The sequence below is a fragment of the Labrus mixtus genome, chromosome 11 (assembly GCF_963584025.1).
Source record: "Labrus mixtus chromosome 11, fLabMix1.1, whole genome shotgun sequence".
Lineage (NCBI taxonomy): Eukaryota > Metazoa > Chordata > Actinopteri > Labriformes > Labridae > Labrus > Labrus mixtus.
Genome location: NC_083622.1, coordinates 1,836,265 through 1,859,425, shown reverse-complemented (window position 1 = coordinate 1,859,425; position 23,161 = coordinate 1,836,265). Strand labels below are relative to the sequence as shown.

The 23,161-nt window shown below is 42.0% G+C and overlaps 1 protein-coding gene across 2 annotated transcripts in view; it reads right to left on the bottom strand.

Annotated features, from left to right (window-relative positions):
* Window positions 1-4,899: 4,899 nt before the first annotated feature.
* grik2 (glutamate receptor, ionotropic, kainate 2) overlaps window positions 4,900-23,161 on the bottom strand; it is a 254,379-nt gene continuing 236,117 nt past the window's right edge. For both annotated transcript variants that reach the window (XM_061049540.1, XM_061049541.1), the window contains one exon: window positions 4,900-5,472. In XM_061049540.1, the coding sequence (XP_060905523.1) occupies window positions 5,219-5,472 (254 nt within the window). In that variant the 3' untranslated portion in view covers window positions 4,900-5,218. The remainder of the gene's footprint in view (window positions 5,473-23,161) is intronic.

Genomic DNA, 23,161 nt, shown 5'->3' with positions numbered 1-23,161 from the left:
TTATTTTTTTTACAATAGCATCACGCAGGTAAACAGTCATTTATATTTGGTAAATAGGTGTTAAGTGGAACAAAGTAAAGCAAAAATGTACTTGTGATGGTGAAAGCGGGATGTGCATAAAAAATTCAGAAACACATTTTTTCTTCTTGACTGAAGCAGAAGCCCGTCTCTCCCTCTCTCTCTCTCCGTCTCTCTCTCTCTCTCTCTCTCCCCCCCTCTCTCTTTCTCACTCTCTCTCTCTCTTTCCCTCCCTCTCTCGCTCTCTCTCGCTCCCCCTCTCTCTCTTTCTCTCTCTCCCCCTCTCTCTCCCCCCCTCTCTCTCTCTCTCTTTCTCACTCTCTCTCTTTCTCTCTCTCTCTCTCTTTCCCTCCCTCTCTCCGTCTCTCTCTCTCCGTCTCTCTCTCTCGTTCTCTCTCTCGCTCTCTCTCTCTCCCCCCTCTCTCTTTCTCACTCTCTCTCTCTCTTTCCCTCCCTCTCTCGCTCTCTCTCGCTCCCCCTCTCTCTCTCTCTCTTTCTCTCTCTCCCCCCTCTCTCTCTCTCTCTCTTTCTCACTCTCTCTCTTTCTCTCTCTCTCTCTCTGACCACAGAGGTCAGTGAGCACCTTCTGCTGTAAACAGCACAAATCTGCACTGATGTGTCTCTGATGTGGAGGTCACTCTCTCTCTCTCTCTCTCTCTCTCTCTCTCTCTCTTTTCAGACTCCCATGAAGCGAACCTGCAGATCTCTGAGGTCAAACAGCTGAGAGCAGAGAGTCCTCTCCACATCAGGAGGCCAAACATCCACACACACAGGCACGTTTGTCTTTTGCTGCTTCTCCAAAAAGCTTCCTCTTCTCAGATCCACATCGCCTCGAGGTCAGGTTGAGGAGGACGGTACTCTAATCTGATTGGCTTCTGTTCTGCTGAGTCATTGTGGCGAGCTTCAGCCTGACAGAGGTCAGGGATTGGTGACGCGCTGACCTTGTCAAGTGTTCGGTCTCTGCTGAGTGAGGAGGTTTTCACGAGCACATTTCAAACCAGTTCACAGTGCTGAACAGATGCTTTACATCGAGTTAGATGACGAGAGAATCATCGACTTTTAAAGCTTTTAGAAAATGAATCAAATACTTTAATCTGCAAATTGTTACAGTGTGGAGTTTCTGTGTGAAGACAATCAAACATTTAAAAAGCAGCTCAAATATTAACACAGATTATCGTTTCTTTCTGGTGTTTTTACATCCGTTAAACCAGTGTTGATTATTAGGTCTTTCTGAATGACATACTGATTCAGTTGTTAATTAAGCGTCACAATAAATACCGCAGTGCCCTAAATTCAGGTGAAACTTTCCAATCAAGCACATGTTAGCTTCAAACTTCATGTTTTCCTACTTGTCTATCTCTTGAAGTCCAAACTCTCTGGTCCAATCATGGTTACCTCCAGCTCAAAGGAGAAGAAAAAAAATTGTAAAACCCAAAATTGCTGAGTGTGTAAAATGTTAGTCCACTAACCAATGGTGATGTCAACAGCCTGAAGCATGGCCCCGCTGAGCAAGACCGTCTTTAAAGGAGTAAACACGAGCAGCATCAGTCACACGTCATTGATCGTCTTTTGTACTTTTAGTGTCAGGTGTTAAAAAAAGAATGATTGTGAGCACATCTCTAAAATGGACTTGATGCTACAAAGACTCAAAGTGAGACAATTACTAACAGATAGCACCCTGGGGTCCATTTGTGGTCCATCGCAAATTATCTGTGCAAACAAAAACATGTCCACTGGGGCTTAGGATGAGAGCTCACATTGACGCCATTATTTGGTAAACACTATATGGAGGTCACATGACTTAGTTTGTCACACGCATGAAATGTGTCATAGTGATCAAAGCTGTCGCAGGTCCAGACGTCCAGACAGAAGTCTTCTGGCTTTGTGCTCGGCATAAAGAAAACACAGGTTCGCTTTCTGTTCCAGGAGACGCAAAATAGGGAAAAGAGATGTCAATCAAACTCAGGCTGCAGAACATTTCAATTGCTGGTCAACATCGGACTCAAATTCTATAATTGTGTTACTATTGTGTTCAAAATGCTGACTTCCAAGCCTACAAAATATTGAGTTTTAAAAACTTGGGGTAGATATATTCATACTCCTATCTGTGTCTGGTAGCTTTCAAGAGAGTGAAACAACACTTTCCTGCAAACAAAGACTCTCTCTCTTTAACAAGAAGGTCTCTCTCTCTCTCTCTCTCTCTCTGTCTCTCTCTCTCTCTCTCTCTCTCTCTGTCTCTCTCTCTCTCTCTCTCTCTCTCTCTCTCTCTCTCTCTCTCTCTCTCTCTCTCTCTCTCTCTCTCTCTCTGTCTCTCTCTCTCTCTCTGTCTCTCTCTCTCTCTCTCTGTCTCTCTCTCTCTCTCTCTCTCTCTCTCTGTCTCTCTCTCTCTCTCTCTCTCTCTCTCTCTGTCTCTCTCTCTCTCTCTCTCTGTCTCTCTCTCTCTCTCTCTCTTTCTTTACAGAATCCTTTCTGTAAAGTTATCAGACACTGAGAATAACAACCAGAGCCTGTCAAGGACAAAAACAAGAACTTAAAGTAGACAGACTCTGACTAATATATTTGCCTCCAATGATGATGTTTCAGCCATTACAGCCTGTTTCACTGCTGCTGGCTGAGGGAAACTATCGGCCCGATCACACAGAGATGTGTCGCTCGAAAAACTTCACCAGCAAATCCATTGTTTCTCTATTGCACATGGCGCTTGCTGAGTGATCTCCTCTGCACGCATTTTTCTAGCATTTTCAGCTCGAGGCGTCAAGGCGACTTTTTGGATGAAGAAGCCGGAAGCCGATCAAGCAGGAGGCGTCACCTCAGCTTTTTATGACATTTCCGGCTTCATGTTCAGGAGCAAAAGCAACAGCGAGAGGTCTATGTTTGCTCGAATCCATTTTATCCCACTTATTTTATTTGGTCGCCCGCATGCACACACGCCCCGCTTCCACAGGCGATCCCAGCACCCCAGACTGAGCTTTCTTTCTGCAAATGCACTGAGATTTAACCGAGCAGTAGGAGCGCTGCTTTCAGTCTCCCAGTGTGTGAACAAAAGGAATCCGATGATGGCAAATCTTTTTTATCTTATAAATGCACACAACAGGAAAGTCCTGCACCACATGACTGTACACCAGGTTTTGCTGCCGTGACCACACCTCATATCCTGGACCACAAACAGAGGGAAACAAGACTCACAAGTGGTGGTTCTGATAACAGAAATGGAGCTGACACTTCACTCTGCTTCAGACGGGGACCCTCACGCGCAGCGCTCGTCAACGTTTCACTCGTTCTCACTGGGGTTCAATAACGAGGCAGGCGAGGCGAGAGTTGTGAATATTTTTTTTTTATTTTCTTTAAACTTGTGCATCAACTTGAAAGGGTAAACTGTGTGCACTCCATTTTTGTTTTTCACAACAAGTTCAAAATTAGTTAAGTGTTCTTTATTAATAACTTTTTTTTTTTTTAAATACATCTTTTTCCTTTTTCAAAACCATTTACACACGATTGCTCAGCTCTGGATCCTAGCGGTCTGTCAGTAGTCGGGGGTGTAGAAGTGATAAGTATCATCAGCGGCCTTCCTCCCTCACTCCCTCTCTCTCTGTGTGTGCACTTAATATTCACTTCCACCAGTGTTTTCATCACTTTTCTTTCATGTGAAGTAAAAATATCTTTCTTTAAATATGATTCCTTTACATGATAAAAATAGTTTCTTTTGACTTCCTCTCCAAAAACAACATTATGTCACTGATGCGTACCAGAATGCTCCGTACTAATAGAAGTACTAATAGGTGTGAAACTGCTCCATGGAGGATGGGTGCACCCTGCACTCCTGTGTGTGTGTGTGTTTATGTGTTTATGTGTGTGTGTGAGTGTGTCTCGTGAAGCCTCCTGCATCACCCGCCTGGAGTTCCACCCGTCTGCCATGGATGACACTTCCTCATGGTTGCGGTTTTTTGTGTGTTGATAAAAATCATTACAAAAGTTTTGATCTCTTCGTACAAAAAACACTTTTTTTTTGTTTTATAGAAATTGCATTTGCACAAGTAAATGTGGAGCTTTGCTGACAAAGAAAGAAAAGAAAAGAAAAGAAAAGAACTGAACGAAGCCACAGAGGTACAAAATGAAACTGGAGACTTGACAGTGAGCAAACAGAAAGAAAAAAAAAGTGAGGTGTTTCTTTTTTTCTTTTTTCTTTTTTTTACGGCAGTAGTGAGAGTCCAGTCCGTAGAGATATAAATAAAGAGTTTCATAAATAAAAACAATAAATACTTTGAATAAATAGAGTTTGTGTGTGGTGTAACTGCTGTGATTTAGACTCCAAGGTTTCTCTTTTATTCACATGAAGAGCGTGTACCTCCGCAGATCCTCTTTAAATGACTTCATGGACATCCACAGTTCACTATATTTGCCCCCTACTCCAAGCTTATATGTCCCCATATAATGTGCCTCTAAAATCCCCCCCCCCCCTCCCCCCCCCCCTACATTAAAGACTAAAAGTGTTAGTACTCTGAAACACAAATAAATGATTTCACTTATTGCCTGATGGATGATATACAGTATATCAATTTATCATGTGGGTCGATATCATATGTGGCTAAGCGATGCCTCTCTATACATTTTGGGAGCAGCAGCCGAGCTCACCGTCATCGTCTTCGGGATTCTGGTTAGTCCAGAAGCCGGTGCCGTCCTTTCTATTCACAGCTTTTTAAAAAATAAACAATCCATTAGAAACTTCCTCTCCTCCCGATTGTTTCATATTTTCACTGGTAATCTCTGAGCTGCTCTGATGCTGCTCCGCCAGCCTTTTCATGAGCTGTGCGGAGAGAGAGGCTGACTGAGCAGCAGCAAAAACACGATAGGTCCGATTCTCTTGATTTCTTTTTTTTATTAAAAGAGACAAACTTTGTCCCTCTTTTTTAGAATTTATTTCTGGACTGACTTCTCTCCCTCTCTGTCTCCTGGGTTTTTAAAAATCCTGGCTCCTGTAGTTCGCCGTGTTGCCAAGGTGGTAAGAGTAATGAGGTAACTTGCTTAAAATTTCACCCAGGTTCAAGTTATTTCCACAGGAAATATTGTTGAATCTCTTATCCCTAGCTATTAATAAAGAAACAAGACTGACATTTCGTCAATATCCTTCCCAAGCACCTCTGCTCTACACTCAAAAATAACCCCAACGGTCTGATATAACAACCCCATTATGACCCCCCTTTTACCATTTACCCCCACCCCTTTCCCCAGTGTCTCTGCAGAACTCCTCACTGGAGGAGAGAGGGTGAAAAAGCGACTGCGATTCCCATGTTACGCCATGGTCTCTTTCCCTGGCAGTCTGCGGTCGTTGAAGGTGTGCATGTTGATGACCTCCTCCGTTTTCACCATGACGGGCGGCTGGGGTTTGTGTTTGAGGCGGCGCTGGCACTTCAGAGAAACCCTCAGCTCGTCCACCATGGCACTGCAGAAGGACCTCTGAGGAGGAAAAAGCAGAAAACAGAAAAAAGAGAAAGATCAGAATGGGTTTCAGATGGCTTCCCCCTGTCCAAATGTTATGGGCAAGAACAAAAAACAAGCCTGTTCTCCCTGTGGGCACCCTTTGGTTTTATAGCCCCCCTCCCGCCCCCCCCCCTTCAACACCCACCAACCTGCTTCGGAGCTGCCACAGGGGAAAAAAATGGTGGAATATGCAGTGCGGCAGGCTGGGAATGGATGGAGTGCTGGATGGGAGCATGGAGGGAGGTGAAGGACCATAGGCTGTGTGTTGGAGTGTAACGTGTGAAAGTGTGGAATAACTCAAACGTTGTGTCAGACGGCTTCACTGGTGGATTTGTGGTTGTTGTTGCTCATGCATGGTTTATTATGCTCACAGTGTTTGAGGCATTGAAAGCCGCTCTACATTTCACTCCAGGCTCCAGTGGACTGTATAAAACATGGACGTAGCCTCACATTGGTTTATGACGTTTTGGAGCCCAATGACAGCGGTCGCCATGTTGGAAAAGCTGTCTAACTAACGTTTAGCCAACATGGCAACAAGAAAGACGTGGAGGTGAAGCGCGTCTTAAGCCTCCTGCTTAACAGCTTCAACGAGCCCACCTGTCAGGCCCCTAATTATGCATAACTCTTATCCTAATTGGACTTCTGTGTGGCTTTTGCTCCCAGCCTCCAGTGGACACCTGAGTAACCTTGAATATAATCCTTTGCCTGATAAGGTCCTGTGTCCTTGAACACTGTTTCTTTCCACTGGTAGCGTCCATTTTCTCTACAAATTCAGTGCATTTCGGGATTATCAGCTGTTTCTTGTTTTCAAAAAAACATTTCTGTTCAGCAAAAAAAAGGTCATAATTAGGGAGACTCTATGAAATATATATAATAAATATATAATAAAATGAGTTGACCTGGGGAAAAAATAAGATGTTTTTTAATCAGGCAAATTTTCCTCCAAAGATGTCGATGCCGGCTGAAGCAATATTCTGAGGAATTCTAAAACTTTCTGGATCCTGTCGTCATTTTGACCTCAAGATGAAAGATTCAAAAAATGATCATCAACTGCCTCGGTGTCTGCTGTTTATTGTTGCTGTACTCACAGCGCTCTGGTTGTAAAATGTTTACATGCTTGTCAATGTCACTTCACCCTCACTGACCAATCAACAGATGAGCCGCTGCATCTAGAGCGACTGATTAAGCAAGAACGGGACTTCTTTACAGTGTAATATTCCCTTGACCAAAAGGAAAAAAAGGAACACACAAAGTGATTTAAAACTTTAAGACTTTTTGGTCACTATAGAGGCCGACATGCTTGGTGGAACTTTGAGCACTTTTATAACTTTTTATTGTTTTTATCGTGTTTCCCGTAAGTTTTTAAATAGTCTTCTTCTCTTTTATGTGTTGTTCCTTGTAACATCTGGTTTCTCATCTGTGTGTCTTGATGGATGTCGATCTTGCTGGCTGCAAACAAATCTACATACGGGTACAAATAATGTAACCCAAACCTGAACCTGAACCTGTGCAGTGAGTTAGACTCTACACTAAACCAGCCACAGAATCAAACCTGAAGGAAATGTCGCTACCAATCTCACACTTGTGAAAAGTCATCTTGGATATATTTTTCCTCGTTGACTTGTGTAGATAAGTCTGTCTGTCTCTTTATTAGATTGGTCCGGTAGTTTGGTATCAACTGGAAAATCTCAACACCTGGATGTTCCAGTGTGTGCCCGTTGCAGCCCACCTGTTCTCCTACTGCCCCCTCTCCAAACCTGGAAAGTACCGGGACCAGAGCCTCCTGCTGTTTCTCCTTTTCTCACCGCTGATTATAAAGTCAAGAATGGACTGCCAAAGCCGAACTTTTAGACTAAGATAGAGGAGCTGTTCATTAACTTAAGAGAATAATTAATAATAATTAAAATGAACATGTTCACCTCAATGACTTTATTTCCTGATGAAGGGTTATGATACGCCATGTTCCTCTAACTCTAACATGTGTCTCTAGTGTGTCTTCAAACCCCCAATGATGAGAAAAGTCCATCCTCTCCGTCTTCTGCCTGCTCCACTTTTCAGAAAATGTGTGCTCAAACAGGCCGTTTGGAGATTTTCCCTTCATGACATCACAAAGGGCAGTAGCCCCTCCCCCAGGTGGGTGACACTCCCACAGCTAGGTGTTTGTTCTGTCCTCTGAGTCTGCCTTCTCACCGTAAACAATAGGACATGGAGCAAGAAAGCACCGAGTACAACCAAGCACCTTCCAGGGAGGGGGCGTGGTCAGACACAGCTCATTTACATATTTAAAGGTACAGACACAGAAACAGCCTGTTCTGAGCAGGGCTGAAATAGAGGGGTTTATAGACATGATCAAATACAGGATCAGAGTGGATTTAGAACAAGAAACTTCACACACATGTTTTGAGGAGCTCTGAGACTTATTTACACTGAAGAAGAGGAGGAGAATATGTGACCTTTAAAGTTGAATGTCAAAGGTGGGAATTCATTGAACTAACTGGAGCTATTGTTCCTCTTAGGATAACATTGCAACATCAGCCAAATACTGATAACTGCAACTAATGTTTGCAAAGGTCTTAAGGTGTTTCAGATGTTTTTTCTGGATTGCATTTGGGACCCAGGTTGTTTGCAGGTAATAAAGCTGGTTGGTTAAAAAGTCTGTTTGTGAGTAAACTGAGGAGCGTTATGATAACTGGCTTTAGAAAAAAAACAACCTGAATCTTCAGTGTGGATGAGACACCACGGGTGTGTGTTTCAGCCTCACTTCTTATTTTAACGAGATCACACAGCTGTACTTCCACAGAATTTCCATTTAAATATTGCCTTGTGCAGCTTTTCTTTTCCTCATACTGTGATTATCATACTGTAGCTGAACATCTGGACACCATGCCAGATAATTTCTCTGAGTAGAGGCTGACTGAATATGAATTATGTGAATATGTAATTAATGCAAAGATTCGTGCATAATTGAATGATTAAATATATCCACATAGCCCACTGTGCGAGCCATTGAAGAGTAACTGATCCACAAACAGGAAGCTTTCACTGCACTGTGCTCAAGAAATCAGCTTATTTAAAACTTATCTTTTTATAGTGTGGGTCTAAATGACTTCTAGGTATGATACGTTTTTGGTCTGTTGGAGTGCGTCAGCTGGAAAGTGTGAAATAGGCTGTAATGGCTGCAACATAACTTTGGTAAAATGTACCTGATCTGATGTGTCCACTATTACTTTTTGTTTGTTTTTCTTTCAGTGAGAGGTTCAGATTTTAATTCTGTCTGTTTAATTTAATTAAAAGTGTCTGACATCATTACAGAAAGCATCCTGACAGAGATGAACCTTTTTGTTCAGGGGGGAAGATGCAACAGCCGTAACATCCAACTCTTCAAGGCACCAGACTCCACTGACAATAAAAAAGTAATTAAACATCGGTCAATGCCAAATTCAGCAGCTTGGTTAGTGGCCCTTTAGCTTCAGTTTGGCAAGATGGCTATAAAAAGTAGTGTAAGCAACGAGGAATATGCAAAGGCTGGTTAGACTTTCAAAGTAAAGCTCGCCAAGGTCTGAGATTAAATTTAAAATACAGCTGCCAAAATAATCACAAATTCAATAACAGCTTTACTCTGCGGGAACTCTGTGCCAGGTCACACTGCTGTGGTACTTCTAGGTATGAATAAAAAAAAATGCATTTTAGATTTTATCCCGGTGTCAAGGAGGAAAATAATTGTTTTGTACCAAAATGGGGATAGCTGATGGTCGGAAGAAATGGTCGTTGGATTTATCAGATTAAGACAGAAGCGTGTGCTTAATGAGCGAGTCATTCCCATAAACGCCCACTCAAAAGACACCAGGTGATTCTCTGAACCGTGCAGAATATAATCTATGCACAAACACAAAACCCGACAGGCTTTTTTTCCACGTGTGCGTAAACACAATCTCAGTGAGCATGCTGGCTGTTACAGGCCCGCAGAGCGCCATCACTTATTGATGCGCATTGTATCTCAGACTGGATTTCCGTGTTGCTGCACGCCCAGTTAAACTGCTGCTTCTTCACATCCTCTCCTCTTTCCTCCTGAGCCGCCGTGGCATCTGCAGACGCCGTGTGAAACGACACCGGCAGCTGGAAACGGGACAGTCTGCTCCTGGAGACGCTACAGGGGAACGCCATTAAGAGTGAGCGCTCCCAGCTAAGAGGAGTTTATGATGATTCAAAACGGTTTCTGATTAGAAAAAAAGAGCAATGTAGCCCAGTGTGTTCTTATTCTTATTATAAACTGTATTAACAGTGAATGTTAGAGTGTTTTACGTCTTGTAGCGAATGTTAAAATCCCTTTCCGGCTAAATTCAGACTCTTACTTAGAGGTTGTCCATGTTCTTACTATTAAAGGAGCAGTATGTAACTCTGACCCCTAGTGTTTAAAATGGGTACTGGAGTCCAAATTCTAAACATCATGTTTAGCAAGTTATCTCATATTTTTGTATAAGATTTGTGAAATTAAGAGTGACAAAAGTTAGCTTGAGGTGGAACTCAGAGTCCAGGGACATGATGTAAAAACATCGGATCTCATCCAGCTGTTTGTGTGCAGGCTTCCAGTGTGTAGCTCTAATCCTGCTGAATGTTTTCACCTGCATCAAAAAGCATGAAATGTCTGCAGATAAATCTCTTTTCCACATGTTTTTCCTCTCAGTGCACCTGCTGGTAGTCTGAGCTGCTTTTCCAACAGGCTTTCCATAGATATTGATTTCCCCCTCCTGTAAAAATTAAATGGCATGGCGGGTGTTTGCACCAGTAACAGAGCCACATATCTGCGGGGCTGTTGGGGAACACTGGGCCACTGTGTGCGCACTCAGGGGACACATTGCCATCATGGCCGCCCGCTGGTGGCATGGTGGATTGATGGTGGCTGCTTAGGGTCATTGGATTACAGGGTTTTTATGACACTCAACAATCAGCCGAAGCTGTACGGCTGAGTGGGGCTCTATAGCTCAGAGGACAGGCCTGCCCACTGCGAGGAGAATGGAAAGGTAGTAAATCTAATCCTGAGAGCAGACAGAAAGGAAAAAGGTGCATTTAGTGCATGCAATTATTGACACAGGCCTCATCGTATGGATGAATAATGGTTCATCAAACTGTACATCTTTCTTTCTACTGGTTTAATCTTATTCTCTATGACTTTATCCGTGCATAAATCCAAAAGTATGAAAAAATAAGAAGATGGTTCATGGATTAAATCTTTAGCAGTTTAATGTTGATGTGGAAAAAAACTTATTTTAAAAGGACTATGAACAAAAGAGCAGATTGTCTAGCGTTCGGAGTTCCCTCACCTGTGAGAGTGAATGAATGAGCTCCGTTTAGCTGGGATGGAGGAGGAACAGATGTGGCGCTGGGATGCAGATGGGATGAGGCACGGCTGCGCTGCGATCCTCAGTTTACTCTGCGTCTCTGGCCCCCGACGGGCAGTAAACGATTAGCTGCTCTGAGGGGTTTGCTTAGTCTGTGGGCTCCTCTGAACTGCAGTCCACATTTGGTGCAGTGCAGTCTGTAGTGTGCACAGTGCATGACCCGTGCTCTCACTGTTGTCCTCAGGTTAAGGGATTTTCCCTATTTTTTAAAAAAATGTAATCTTTCATCTTGAGGTCAAAATGACGACTGGATACAGAAAGTTTTAGAATTCCTCAGAATATTGCTTCAGCCAGCATTGACATCTTTGGAGGAAAATTTGCCTGATTAAAATACATGCATAACAAGTTCTTATTTTTGCCCCAGGTCAACTCGTTTTATTTCTTGTATCTGAAAATATTTGACAGAGTCTCCCTAATAATGACTTTTTTTTGTTAAACAGAAATGTTTTTTTGAAAACAAGAAACAGCCATTACTTGACTCTATTCAAAGTCACCAAACTCCATTGAAAAAAAGTGTGTGTACCACTGCTTTGGTTGGTTCAGCTAGTTGTTTGGGTTATTGTGTGTGTCACACAACTATTGGGTTGGATATGAAGTTGCCCTCTTAAGAACTAAAGTCAATGAATAACAATTCATTAAAAGAAATCAAAGCCGTGGTCGACCTATAACTCACTTGTTCTCGGGGGGGAAGTTTGTGTATTTCTATTCGAGTTTGGTAGCTTTGAAGATAGCCATGTTTTTGTTGGGGAACCTTTTATTAAAGGTGACATATCCTCCTCCTCTTCTTCAGTTTAAATAAGTCTCAGAGCTCCTCAAAACATGTGTGTGAAGTATCTTGTTCTAAATCCACTCTGATCCTGTATTTGATCATGTCTATAAACCCCTCTATTTCAGCCCTGCTCAGAACAGGCTGTTTCTGTGTCTGTACCTTTAAATATGTAAATGAGCTGTGTCTGACCACGCCCCCCTCTCTGGAAGGGCTTGGGTGTACTCTGTCTTTCTCGCTCCATGTCCTATTGTTTACGGTGAGAAGGCAGACTCAGAGGGCAGAACAAACACCTAGCTGTGGGAGTGTCACCCACCTGGGGGAGGGGCTACTGCCCTTTGTGATGTCATGAAGGGAAAATCTCCAAAAGTCCTGTTTGAGCACACATTTTCTGAAAAGTGGAGCTTTTCTTTCTTTCTTTATATCTTTGAATATGGACTGGGAGTTTAAAATGGATGAATATATTTATGTTTGTTGCTAGGATCTGACTTAGGCCCCGTGCCCACCTAGCGTTTTTATCTGGGCAGAAAAGCGCTGGGGCACTTGCACGTCATTTGGCAGAAACAGGGCTTGAGTCAACTTGAATTAAAACATTTTTTTTTAAATGTATTTCATTACTGACTTGACCACGATGGAGATTAATCACACATTCAAGTCACTGATGTCATCTTTAGTTTTGATTTGTGACCGGCCAATGCCTGCAGGTATTTCAAAAAAAGTGACAAAAGGATTTGGCCGAGATGTTCTTTCCGATTCACTGCTTATCATCATTCTGAGGTCCAGTGGACAGAACTGTCAGACTCTTAGCTGCCCTTATACAAAGACGTCCCCATAGAGACAAGCTAAATGTTTGAGAGATGTTAGCCAGTGGGTTCCAGGGTTGCATTAGTGCCCACATTTTTTGGGTCCGTTTTTTCTACATAGGAACAAAATCTGCTTCTATAGTCCCTCTAGGACTCAAACGGAAACCACATACCTGCACACCAAAGATCTAGTCCCTTACCTACAGCATTCATATACAGAATCTGCTTGTAGAAATCAGTCACTGAAAATATTTAACAGTTCTATGTACACACTTTAAGTCACATTTCTTAGGAATAATGCATTTTCGTATCCTAGAAATTATTTCACATGAAGAACGACATTAGGTGATTCTTCTCCTCGTGTGTAATCTCCATTTCCAACGTTCAGTGGCCGTGAATCAGGGAATCATCTGAAGACCAGATTTTCTGTCATGTCATCGACTTTTAATCAAACGTGGCTGTGATCTTTCCCTAATATTAAACGCACTGTAGATGCCATATTTTGTGACAGATTGAAAAAAAAAAATATATATATATATTTGCACTGCTTGCTAAAAAAAACTAACCTCAACATTGCATGATCGTCCATTTTTTTACATTGAAGTCTAGTGACAGATGCACAGATTGCATTTCTTGGTCTCCTGTGGAGATGGATGTCATTATGGGACACAGTCAGAGGAGTTTTAGGAGGTAGTTTAACTCCTCGATCACTAAGACTGAGCTCAAACACTGAATCTTATTCTACCTCTGAAGCAGCTTCTCCCTCAGAAAAAAATCTTTTAAGGGGTTAAAAAAAGTCAATCTGTCGTCTCACTGAGACAAACAACCTGAATAATTGGATGTTTCCTTTGAGCATTGAGATCTCCGTGTGTGCCTGTGTATGTGCTTCCATATGCATGCATGCAGGCGTGTGTGTGTGTGTGTGTGTGTGTGTGTGTGCTGGCTTCATGAGATGGGCTCCTCACACACAGCTGGTGGTCCCTGCACCCCGAGAGTCAGGTTAGTCTGCGGCAGCCTCAGCAGCAGGCAGGAAGAGAGGGAAAAGCAGCAGGAGGAGGAGGAGTGGGAGGAGAAGGAGCGGGAGAAGGAAGCGGAGGAGAAGCTGAGAGAGAGAGGAAAGAAAGGAACAGGAGGCGGAGGAGGGGGAGGACAGGGAGGAAGGGGACAACCATGGTAATCATGGAAATCTGACAGACGAGCATGGAGATGACAAAGAAATGCTCCATTTAAAGTCTATGAGGCATGTGATTTAGTGGGAAATTATGGAGTCCGAAATCGGTTTTCTGAAGACTTAACTTTGGTTAAATTAGCGGGGATCATTTTCTCGAGCATATTTTAACACACACTGACGTCTTTGGGTGAAAAATCTAACACACTGCCCCCTCTGCCTTGACTGTGCTCTTCCTTTGAAGCAGAGTTTTTATATTCCTACCCGTTCAAAAATGCAGACTAAATGGTTCACATGAAAAGGAGAAAAATGGAAGAAATCATAGCAGTTTGCCGTCTTTACCCACAGTCAGCTGAGAAGAGTGATAAAAAGATACGTACATGTGACCGAATAGATCATTATTCAAATGGTTTATTATCTTTATTATTGGACCCAGAGGAGTCCCCTAAATGAGAAGCCCTTCCTCTTATAGGCCGTATGTGTGATGTCACAGACATGTATGTTTGTAGCCCCCCTAATAACACATACACTGTATTTGACTCAACAACCAGACTCACAATCTACTGTGATATTCACTGAAACAAATGTAAATCATGGTATTTAATGATGTGCACTATTATTTGGCATAAATATATACATTAAAGCGATTATCTTTGTCCATTTTTCACCTGGGTTTAATGTTCCCCTCTGACAAAACAACTGGCCCCAGTTTGGCCCCCTCAGTAAAAGTGGTCTAGAACCGCCACTGCGTGCATGTAAGTGAGGGGGCGTGGCTTCTGAGGGAGCACAGAGGGGAGGGGGTGGGTGCAGACGGAGCACTGAGGGAATGCAACTTTCAAAATCATGCTAGTTTTTGAAAATTACCAACCGTGCCTTTAAACGACTGAGTCTTACCGGTGCAACTGTAATTCTTTTTGTGTGGCTTTTTATGCCTTCATTTAGAACAGTGCATAGACTCAGAAATCAAGAGAGAGAGAGAGTGGGGAATGACATGCGGGAAAGGAGCCACAGGTCGGATTTGAACCTGGGTCGCCTGCTTGGAGGACTGGGGCCTCCGTACATGAGCATGCACTAACCACTAGACTACCAGCGCCTACCAAATTCAATATACTGAGTAAAACAAATTATACCAGTTATATCTATTTTCAGACAGAAAACCCTGAAACAGAAAATCTGTATCTACTCCGACCCTCCGACTATTTGGCTAGTTATTGGGAACATCACAGGTATTTTATTACCCTGACAAACTTCTTTAGAGTTTGTGGAGAACACATTTGTTTTCCCAGCGTGTCCCGTCTTTATTCCGAGCTGGATTACAAAGGTCCAGCTCTGCTTTGGGATCAGAGAAATGAAACGTATATCTATCCTCTCATCTGCCTGTGGATCCGAAGGCAAACAAGCATATACGTCAAACCGTTGAAAGCTCCGTATAAAATGAATACGTAGTGATGAAGTGATGATGTAATGTGGTGAAATAATGTCAATGGAGCTCACTCAAGACAAAGAAAGAAAGAACAGAGGAGTCAGATATGTTAGACTGATCAAAATGACAACCCTACAGAGGTCTGTAGTTCATAAAGTTATCAAACGTTTATTCATACTTTTATTAAAATGTGTAACAAGTGTATATTTCCTATTGACAGTTCTTCCAGCGTCTGGTATTACAATCTGTTTAGTAAATGCAGTAATCTGAGAAAACACATACTTAACGTCTATTTAACCTTTAAAGACACTATTTAGACTTCCCCTAGTGTGTACGAGGGTGTATGGCTCATCCCATTATAGAAATGACGAGCTGCAAATTTTTGCTCCTTTCTAATGTTACAGAACAGAAGTAATTATAAAATGCAAATTGCAGGGTGTGCACCGTCAAGCATGCGAAACACAACAAAGAGATGCTTAGCACCACATTTTTCAACTTGACACTTTCAGCATCGTGGCAAGAAAACAACCCCGTATTGTAAGAGTCAGTGATATTCAATTATACGAGGAGCCTCGAGCAATGAAACAAAATATATGGTGGATTTTCACAAATAACAAAATCGCTGGGTTATTTCCAACAGATTAGCCGGATACTAATTAGCGCATGGCTGTGGGATGCACAATCTACACATTAAAGTGCACATTCATTTAAAATTTGGACTAAATGGATCTAGCTGTGCTTTGGGTTAAACCACTATTTTGAGTTTTCAGGTCTGAGTCGTTAGCTGCCGTTATCACTGGGGTGTCTTCCTGACCTGCAGTTCACAACAGATTGAATGAATGTTTTTCTACCTTTGAACATGATAGGAGAGGAGGACAACTTTTTCTAAATTTGCATGGGGGTATTTTGGTCAAAATATTGATAACAAAGTCAGAATAATAAATTCTAATAAAATGGTTTAATAAGAGATTTCTTAATGGATTCCTCATTTTCTGCCAAAGGTCCCAGAGATGTATTTTATGCTATATATGTCCGTATTGGCTTCTTTGTTGGAGGAGTTATTGTTGTCTCTGTTGTAAGCTACTAACAATATTGGGTTACACCACTGATTAAGCCACCTCCAATGGAACCAAAAGTGGCTGTGGTTATGTGGAGATTCTTATCCTCTGAGATTTTCAATAGATTAATAACTTCCAATATTCTTTTTTTTTTTTTTGTCTAATCAGTCACTCCCTGCTAAATGCTAAGGCTAGCTCTTTAACTCGGTAGAATGCCAAATGAAGCAGCAAGAAATTCAGCCAGTTTCACAGATGACTGGAGTAGATCCTGAAGTATGGACTTATTCAAAATTAGACTTTGAAGCATGAATCCAGAATTGTTTTGAATCAAAAATAGATTCTCAATCGAATCGTGACCCCATGAATCAAAATCGAATCATGAGACACCCAAAGATTCTCAGCCCTACTGCAGAGTGTTTTCTAGAGGTAAGGATTTTTTATTGGGACCACAAGCTATTCAAATTCTTAACACATAGCTGTTATTATTATGTAGTTGCTAATATTGTTTCAGCGTGAGTTTTGTTTTTTTAAATTAGGTAACATTTTAAGCATTTCTATGTTTCAAGACACACGAGGGGCCCACAGTCCACCAGGGGGCCCTTAAGTTAATCATTTGTTAAACACAGCCAGATATCAGTGGGATTACGATTATTGGCGACTGGTACAAGGAAGTGTATCAACATGGAGGTTGGGTTGATGGAGATTTTTTGCGATGCAATACAACATAATTTCTCTCCAAACTCAACACTGTTTTCATTGCTTAAGTTTAACTGTCCTTTAAACATGTTATATTTCCCATAACTATAACTTCTCCATACCATACCAAAGCCACGTGCAGATATACCAAGCCAGCACGTCCATGTGGGGCCTGAATGAGTGGCACCTGGGCTACCCATTCAGGCTTATATGGAAAAGTCAACATTGGCCCAGCCGAATGTGTATTGATTCCATGGAGGCTCAACATGGGTAAGCCCAGATGGGTTGATGAAGGGCTCTTAATGGGCTCCATACAGGGCCTAAATTATGTCATTGTATTCCACTTGGGACCATTCCAATACCCATTCATGTTGATTGAATGCCATTGTCTTGACAAGGTTTATTCATCTGGGTTGCCCATGTAAACCCATTACCAACCCACTTGAAAGGCCAACCCTGAGCCCATACCCAGCTGTAGACCAACTTACTCATGTGAAGCAATGGGCTCCCTCTCTGAAGGTTTTGGGATGGTCATAGAAAAATGGATTGGTCCTTGGCCACTGAACTGTTTTTTACAGCCCCATCCTTGATGTCAAAATACATTTTATTCATCACTCTCCACCACAGATACGGGCAAAGAGACCTAATCAGAACTTTGGATGTTCAAGTGTATGCTCCAAAATACAGATTAATGTGGATGGGAAAATCTATACCAATCTTATAGTGTTCGCCCACTGAGGTCATCTTTGACAACCACGTAAGCAAGTCTTCAAGTTGGGCTGGTCTTGAGGGTTCAAAAACAAAAATATAAGCTGTACCCAAGTACATGGGTACCATAGACTGAATAAAAGAAGTGGAAGTAGCTTCTTGATTTCAAAAGAGAAGTGATTGCAGAAGTTATTTTAAGCTAAATTTCTAAATTTCATTAGGGGGCGACTCCAGTGGCTGCAAAAAGACGTCTTATTGTATATATGAGTACCAGAAAAGAGTCGACTTATCGGTTATTTATTTATTACCCAGTGAACATTTTCCTTATTTTTAGTTCATGGCCTGGTTTCAGGTCTTCTTTGACTTTTAAAATGTTGGTCCCATTTACAGTGAAATAGCCAATAAATCAGAATAGACTTAAGTGTACGGCTACCTGTGACTGAAAGAGCGCTACCAGTGCATCCAAGATACAGGTTTAGCAGTGCTGATCCACCTTATTGTCCAAATATGGCATTCATAACGGTCGGTGCACCAATCAATATGTGGTGTCAATATTGCTTCTTCCACATCTTTTGTACAATCTAAGTATTCAGCTCTGTAAGCAGAAATCTGCAGATTGGGTTATGGACTACATCAAAGTGAAAGGGATTTGGACCCCCTGAAGTGTCTTGAGAACCATTCCATTAAAAAACTAAACTTCAAATGGTTGAGAACTCCCCCTTAAAGAATTTAATTTTTCTGGATTTCAGTGGGGGGCCTTGGTACCCTGTGATGGTCTTAATACTTTCTCAGAAGTGTTTCAAGTCAGCACACACTAATTATTGGCAGCATAAAAACATACTTAGTTTTATAAAGATGAACCTTATTTCATGATCATAAAGTGATCATTTATATTATCTGAACATTAAAGCTCCATGTGCAATCCCAAGCTGTGGGCCGATCAAGCACAAGTCCACAGAGTGCCTAAATGTGACAGTAGTGCATTTGTGCATTCAAAACATGAGTGCAAGCAATTCATTGTCAATACAAGGTTTAAAAGTCGGGGGTGGTATCATTGAATTTGAATACAGAAACCTTGACGAGTTAAATAAAATGGTCAGACTATCTGTTTTCTGCCTACAAGGCGCCTGTCGGATCCATTCATCATGTCTGTCTTTATTTAGCTGCTACTGAAGAGATGAATAACCTTGTTTAGGGATTAATGGTGGTGGTGGAGCAGTGCTGCCGTGGATTTCTTCTCTTGATGTAAATGCTCCATTATAGACTTACATACTCACACATTACACTAGTAGATATAAAAAAAAAACCTTTGTTCAAGGCTTGGCAAGAAAGACCGTGCCAGTTTTCTTTGATATAAAAGTACTTTCTGAAAAAAGAACACTTTATCTACATTTAGTTTGCTATTTAAAATACCAATATATCATCCCAGTAAGCATGTCAGTGTGGAATTCCCTGCACCAACCTGAGGAAATACTAATGGTCGTATGTAATCTGTTACCAGTAACTCACTAATCCTTTTTAGTGAACCATTGGGCCTACAATACCCAACCAAGATCTACACTCCGTTGATTGCTTCATGAATTTGCCATGTGAATAAGACACGCTCAGAATATATTCCTTGAGCACCATATGACGGACCTTTACATATCGTATATAATAAATAGACGTAGCCACTGGTTATTTAAAAAAATTGAAGCCAATGTAAAAGTGCCTTGAAGCTGTAATTTTTCAAATGACCAGCAGGAGGCGACTCTAATGGTTGCATAAAATAAACTCTACTGTATGAAAGACAAATAATCACTTTTATTACCTCAGTAAATATTTCCCTTAAATGTTAGTGGTCTCAATCTTGACTTTTTAGTCTTTCTCAACACAGCACATTGTCCATCTTCTTTCGTCCCATTTAGTGTAAAAATAACGGTGATATATTGTATTTGGAATTTAGGATAGTGACTTCAAATTGTGTGTTCACCGTCTTGCAACATCGTGGTTCCAAAACCGAGGTGACCCTGAACAAAATTCTGACATTGACCTTTAAGATGGGGTTTGACAAACCAGTTGGCGACTTCACAGTGACGGGCTGCGTCTGAAATCACAAAAGGACTCCCAACTTTCTGATCCCTACACAGGGAGCTATCATATAGGTCTTTACAAACACCCCCAAATATGAACTGTTCTGTGTTTCTGTGTTCAAGCGGGTCGTGCTTCTTTTGTGCATCTGCCACGGATGAGTCAAACCTCCCCTTCTGCTCGTTAAAACTTTGTAACGCAATGTATTATGGTACATAATGCTTACTGATCGTACGTATGCATTGTTGGATTATATGAGTCTACTACAGGGTATGATAATTCCCACTACAAAATGGCGTATGCCCTGTAGTGCGTTGTGTAGTGAGTAGTGGGTGATTCCGGACATAAGCCCATGTTTGCTTCCTATAGACAGTCTATGTGTGGCCTTGGTATCCATAATGTCCTCGCCATTAGGCTGCATCTTCATGCACATAATGAACCTTTAATGAAGTGTTAATGAATGTAGAACATCATGTATAATGTACCTCTGGAGCACCATATGTCGACCCTGCTTCACTGGGATTACATTACCTTTGACAATAAACACAAAAGTGCTACAAATCAATCACTTGTGGCCTGATTGCCTCAACTACTACATTATGTGGATATGGCATAGATTCCCCAGGCAATACAGCTGCTAAGGCAACATGCTGTCCAGGTACATTTCACCACATCCTACATGAACATTAAGTATCTCTGGCATTAATGCTACTGGTGGTACAGGATGCACCCCTGGAGCACTGCATAATGTACTGCTGGGGTAGTAGGCTAATTGCGTTATTGCCAAGGGCATATTATGTGCGTACATGTAAGGCACCACTGGCAATAAGGCTGCCCTGAGCATCACATGATGACCCTGGTTCCCTTCTCGCCGAGGGTGTGTCACCTCCCTAATTACGCCTGCCAGGAAACTATAATGGGTTACAAAAGGCGGGACCCCGCAAACATGCAATGCCTCCTAAGACCCGTTCAGACACAACGCAACAACAGCATCACAGCAATCATCATTTCTAAGGACTTCTGCTGTGCCACTTCTGCTTTATGGTACCTGGACCTCAGGGGGAGCACAGCTCAACACTTTGCCAGGTTAGCTAGCTAGGTAAGCAACTTTTTTTGGGCCCTTTTTACGTTTATTGGACAGGACAGCTGAAGAGAGACGGGAAATGTTGGGACGAAAGAGTGGGGGATGATGCAGCAAAGCAGGCTGAGGCTGGATTCTAACCCTCGGCCACTTCGATAAGGACTACAGCTTCTGTACATGGGGCGCACGACATAACCGCTAGGCTATCGCCGCACTAGGTAAGCTACTTGATGTTGTGATGTACACTGAACTCAGTGTTGAGCACTGCTTAAATCACATTGTGTCTGAAAGGACCTTAAGGCTGTTAGGGCTGCAGGATATATCCCCCTGTTGCACCCTGATATTCAGCCTCACTGCACTATAGATAGTATTTATATAAACTATATGAATCTATATTTATATTATATTTATAAACTAATCTTACCTGCAATCTATCATTGTCATGTCTTTCATATTATCTTACAGCTAACTGACTTCGGCTGTAAATCTTTAACGGCTTTTAATTAAGTCAGAAATACATTCGAGTAAATACTTTCAATCCATCGCTGTACAACACACACATCTTACAAATATATAATATATTTATAATGTTTTGTTTATAATAAATACTTTACATTTGAATGTTTGGGAAGAGATTTATTATTTATTTCCAAAGACATGCTCGCTATAATAATCTATTTATAATCCCGTTAGAGCTGCCAGTTGTCTAAAGTGGGCGTGGCTTAATGTAGTAAAGCAGGTAAGACATTTGGGCAGCTGAATGTCATTTCATAATAAAAGCTTCTGTTAAATGTTGTTTATTGTCCACAAAGGGTTAGTTCATGTCTCTCAGACTTTTACACATAATTTCATAACATAGACCCCTTAGGAAGTGAGCGCAGTTAATCAAAAATATCACTTTGTTAACCGTTAGTCTGTTGGCAAAGACGTTAACTTTGATGTCAGTTTATCAGTTAATTCTGTTAATTATTAACTGAAGTTACTGCTAATGTTAACATTAACTGGTATTAACCGGAAAAAACTTTTTGCAATGTCAGTGGATTCAAGTTTTTGAGCGGCCATGATGAATTGAATGACTTAATTTAAAATTACAAACTTAACTGCAAAGGAAGTACCTCCATGTAAGTAAAGCAGAATTTCACAATAAAAGCGCCCAGGGCAGAGACGGGCATTTTGGCTTGTTTTTCAAAAAGTTCTCTAAAGACAGAAGGAGGTTAGCTCTCTCTCAGGTTCACCACCATCCATAATACCATGAGAGTCAGGTTTCTACATTAATGGAAACCACATTTACATAAACTTAAAGGTTTCAATCACTTTTAAAATTAATGTCCACCTTAAAAATTAACTCTAACAATTAACAAATAAACGGATTAATGCCTAGCTCTGCCCACCGAGATGTAAACATATCATTTGATTCTTTTGGAATCCGAGTTCTGTAAGTGACCATATTTAGAAAAGAGGATTGATGTGTATTGCTACACCTTGAGGCTTGATCCAAAGGCAACTGGACAAGGTTGAAGATCTTGAAGACGTTTCACCTCTCCTCTTTCGAAAGGCTTCTTCAGTTCTAACCTGGTGGACGGAGATAGAAATTTAAGCCTCTGTGGATCATGAGCATGCTAATGATCAAGCATGACTCACATCAGAGTCCTTAACCCAATTTCACCGTGAGTCGTTACCACCCCCAGTCGTCTGTGGGTCGTCCACCAGATGGTTTAAGGCCCTGACACACCAAGGAGGCTGTTGGTCCTAGTTGGACCGTCAGTGAGCGATCGTTGCCCTCACTACCCGTCGGCCTACGTCGGCTTTTTTTCGGCCGATTCAACATGTTGAATCATCGTCGGTCACAGTCGGCGCGGTTATTGAGAAGAATCACTCTGATTGGCTGTCCCGGGGGTTACTCCAGCTCCCGACACAGGTTCGGGAAAGCCATTTGAGCCTGCCAACGCCAGCGCCATTTTCAACTTTTTATCAGACATTATTCTCCATTAGTAGACGACCTATAATACGAGTGGTGACCGACAGCGGTGTGCAAATGGTCTTCTTGTACCATAACAACAGACTACCGCCGCCTGCTGGCATGGAGAGTTATTTCCTCTCGCGCGCGCAGAACGTACGTGGTGGTTGGCCATCGTCTTTGGTCTTTGCGGTGTGTTCAAGTGTGACTTTTTGGCCAAGATGAGAGGCGACACCACAGGTGGCCCTTCGCGGCCACTAGTTCTTTGCTGTCTGCTTGGTGTGTCAGGACCTTTAGGACGGAAGAAGCCTTTCGGAGGAGAGGTGAAACGTCTTCAAGATCTTCAACCAGTCCAGTCGCCTTTGCATCAAGCTTTGAATTTACCACGACCTGGATGACTGAGAACCTACACAGACCTCGCTTCACCCCTGTCCTGGATTGAGAGGTTGGCATGGAAGCGACTTGTCAATCACAGGTAGCCACGTCCTGAAGTATTATTTGCTTTGTCGGTTATTTAACTCTAAATGGGACCATGA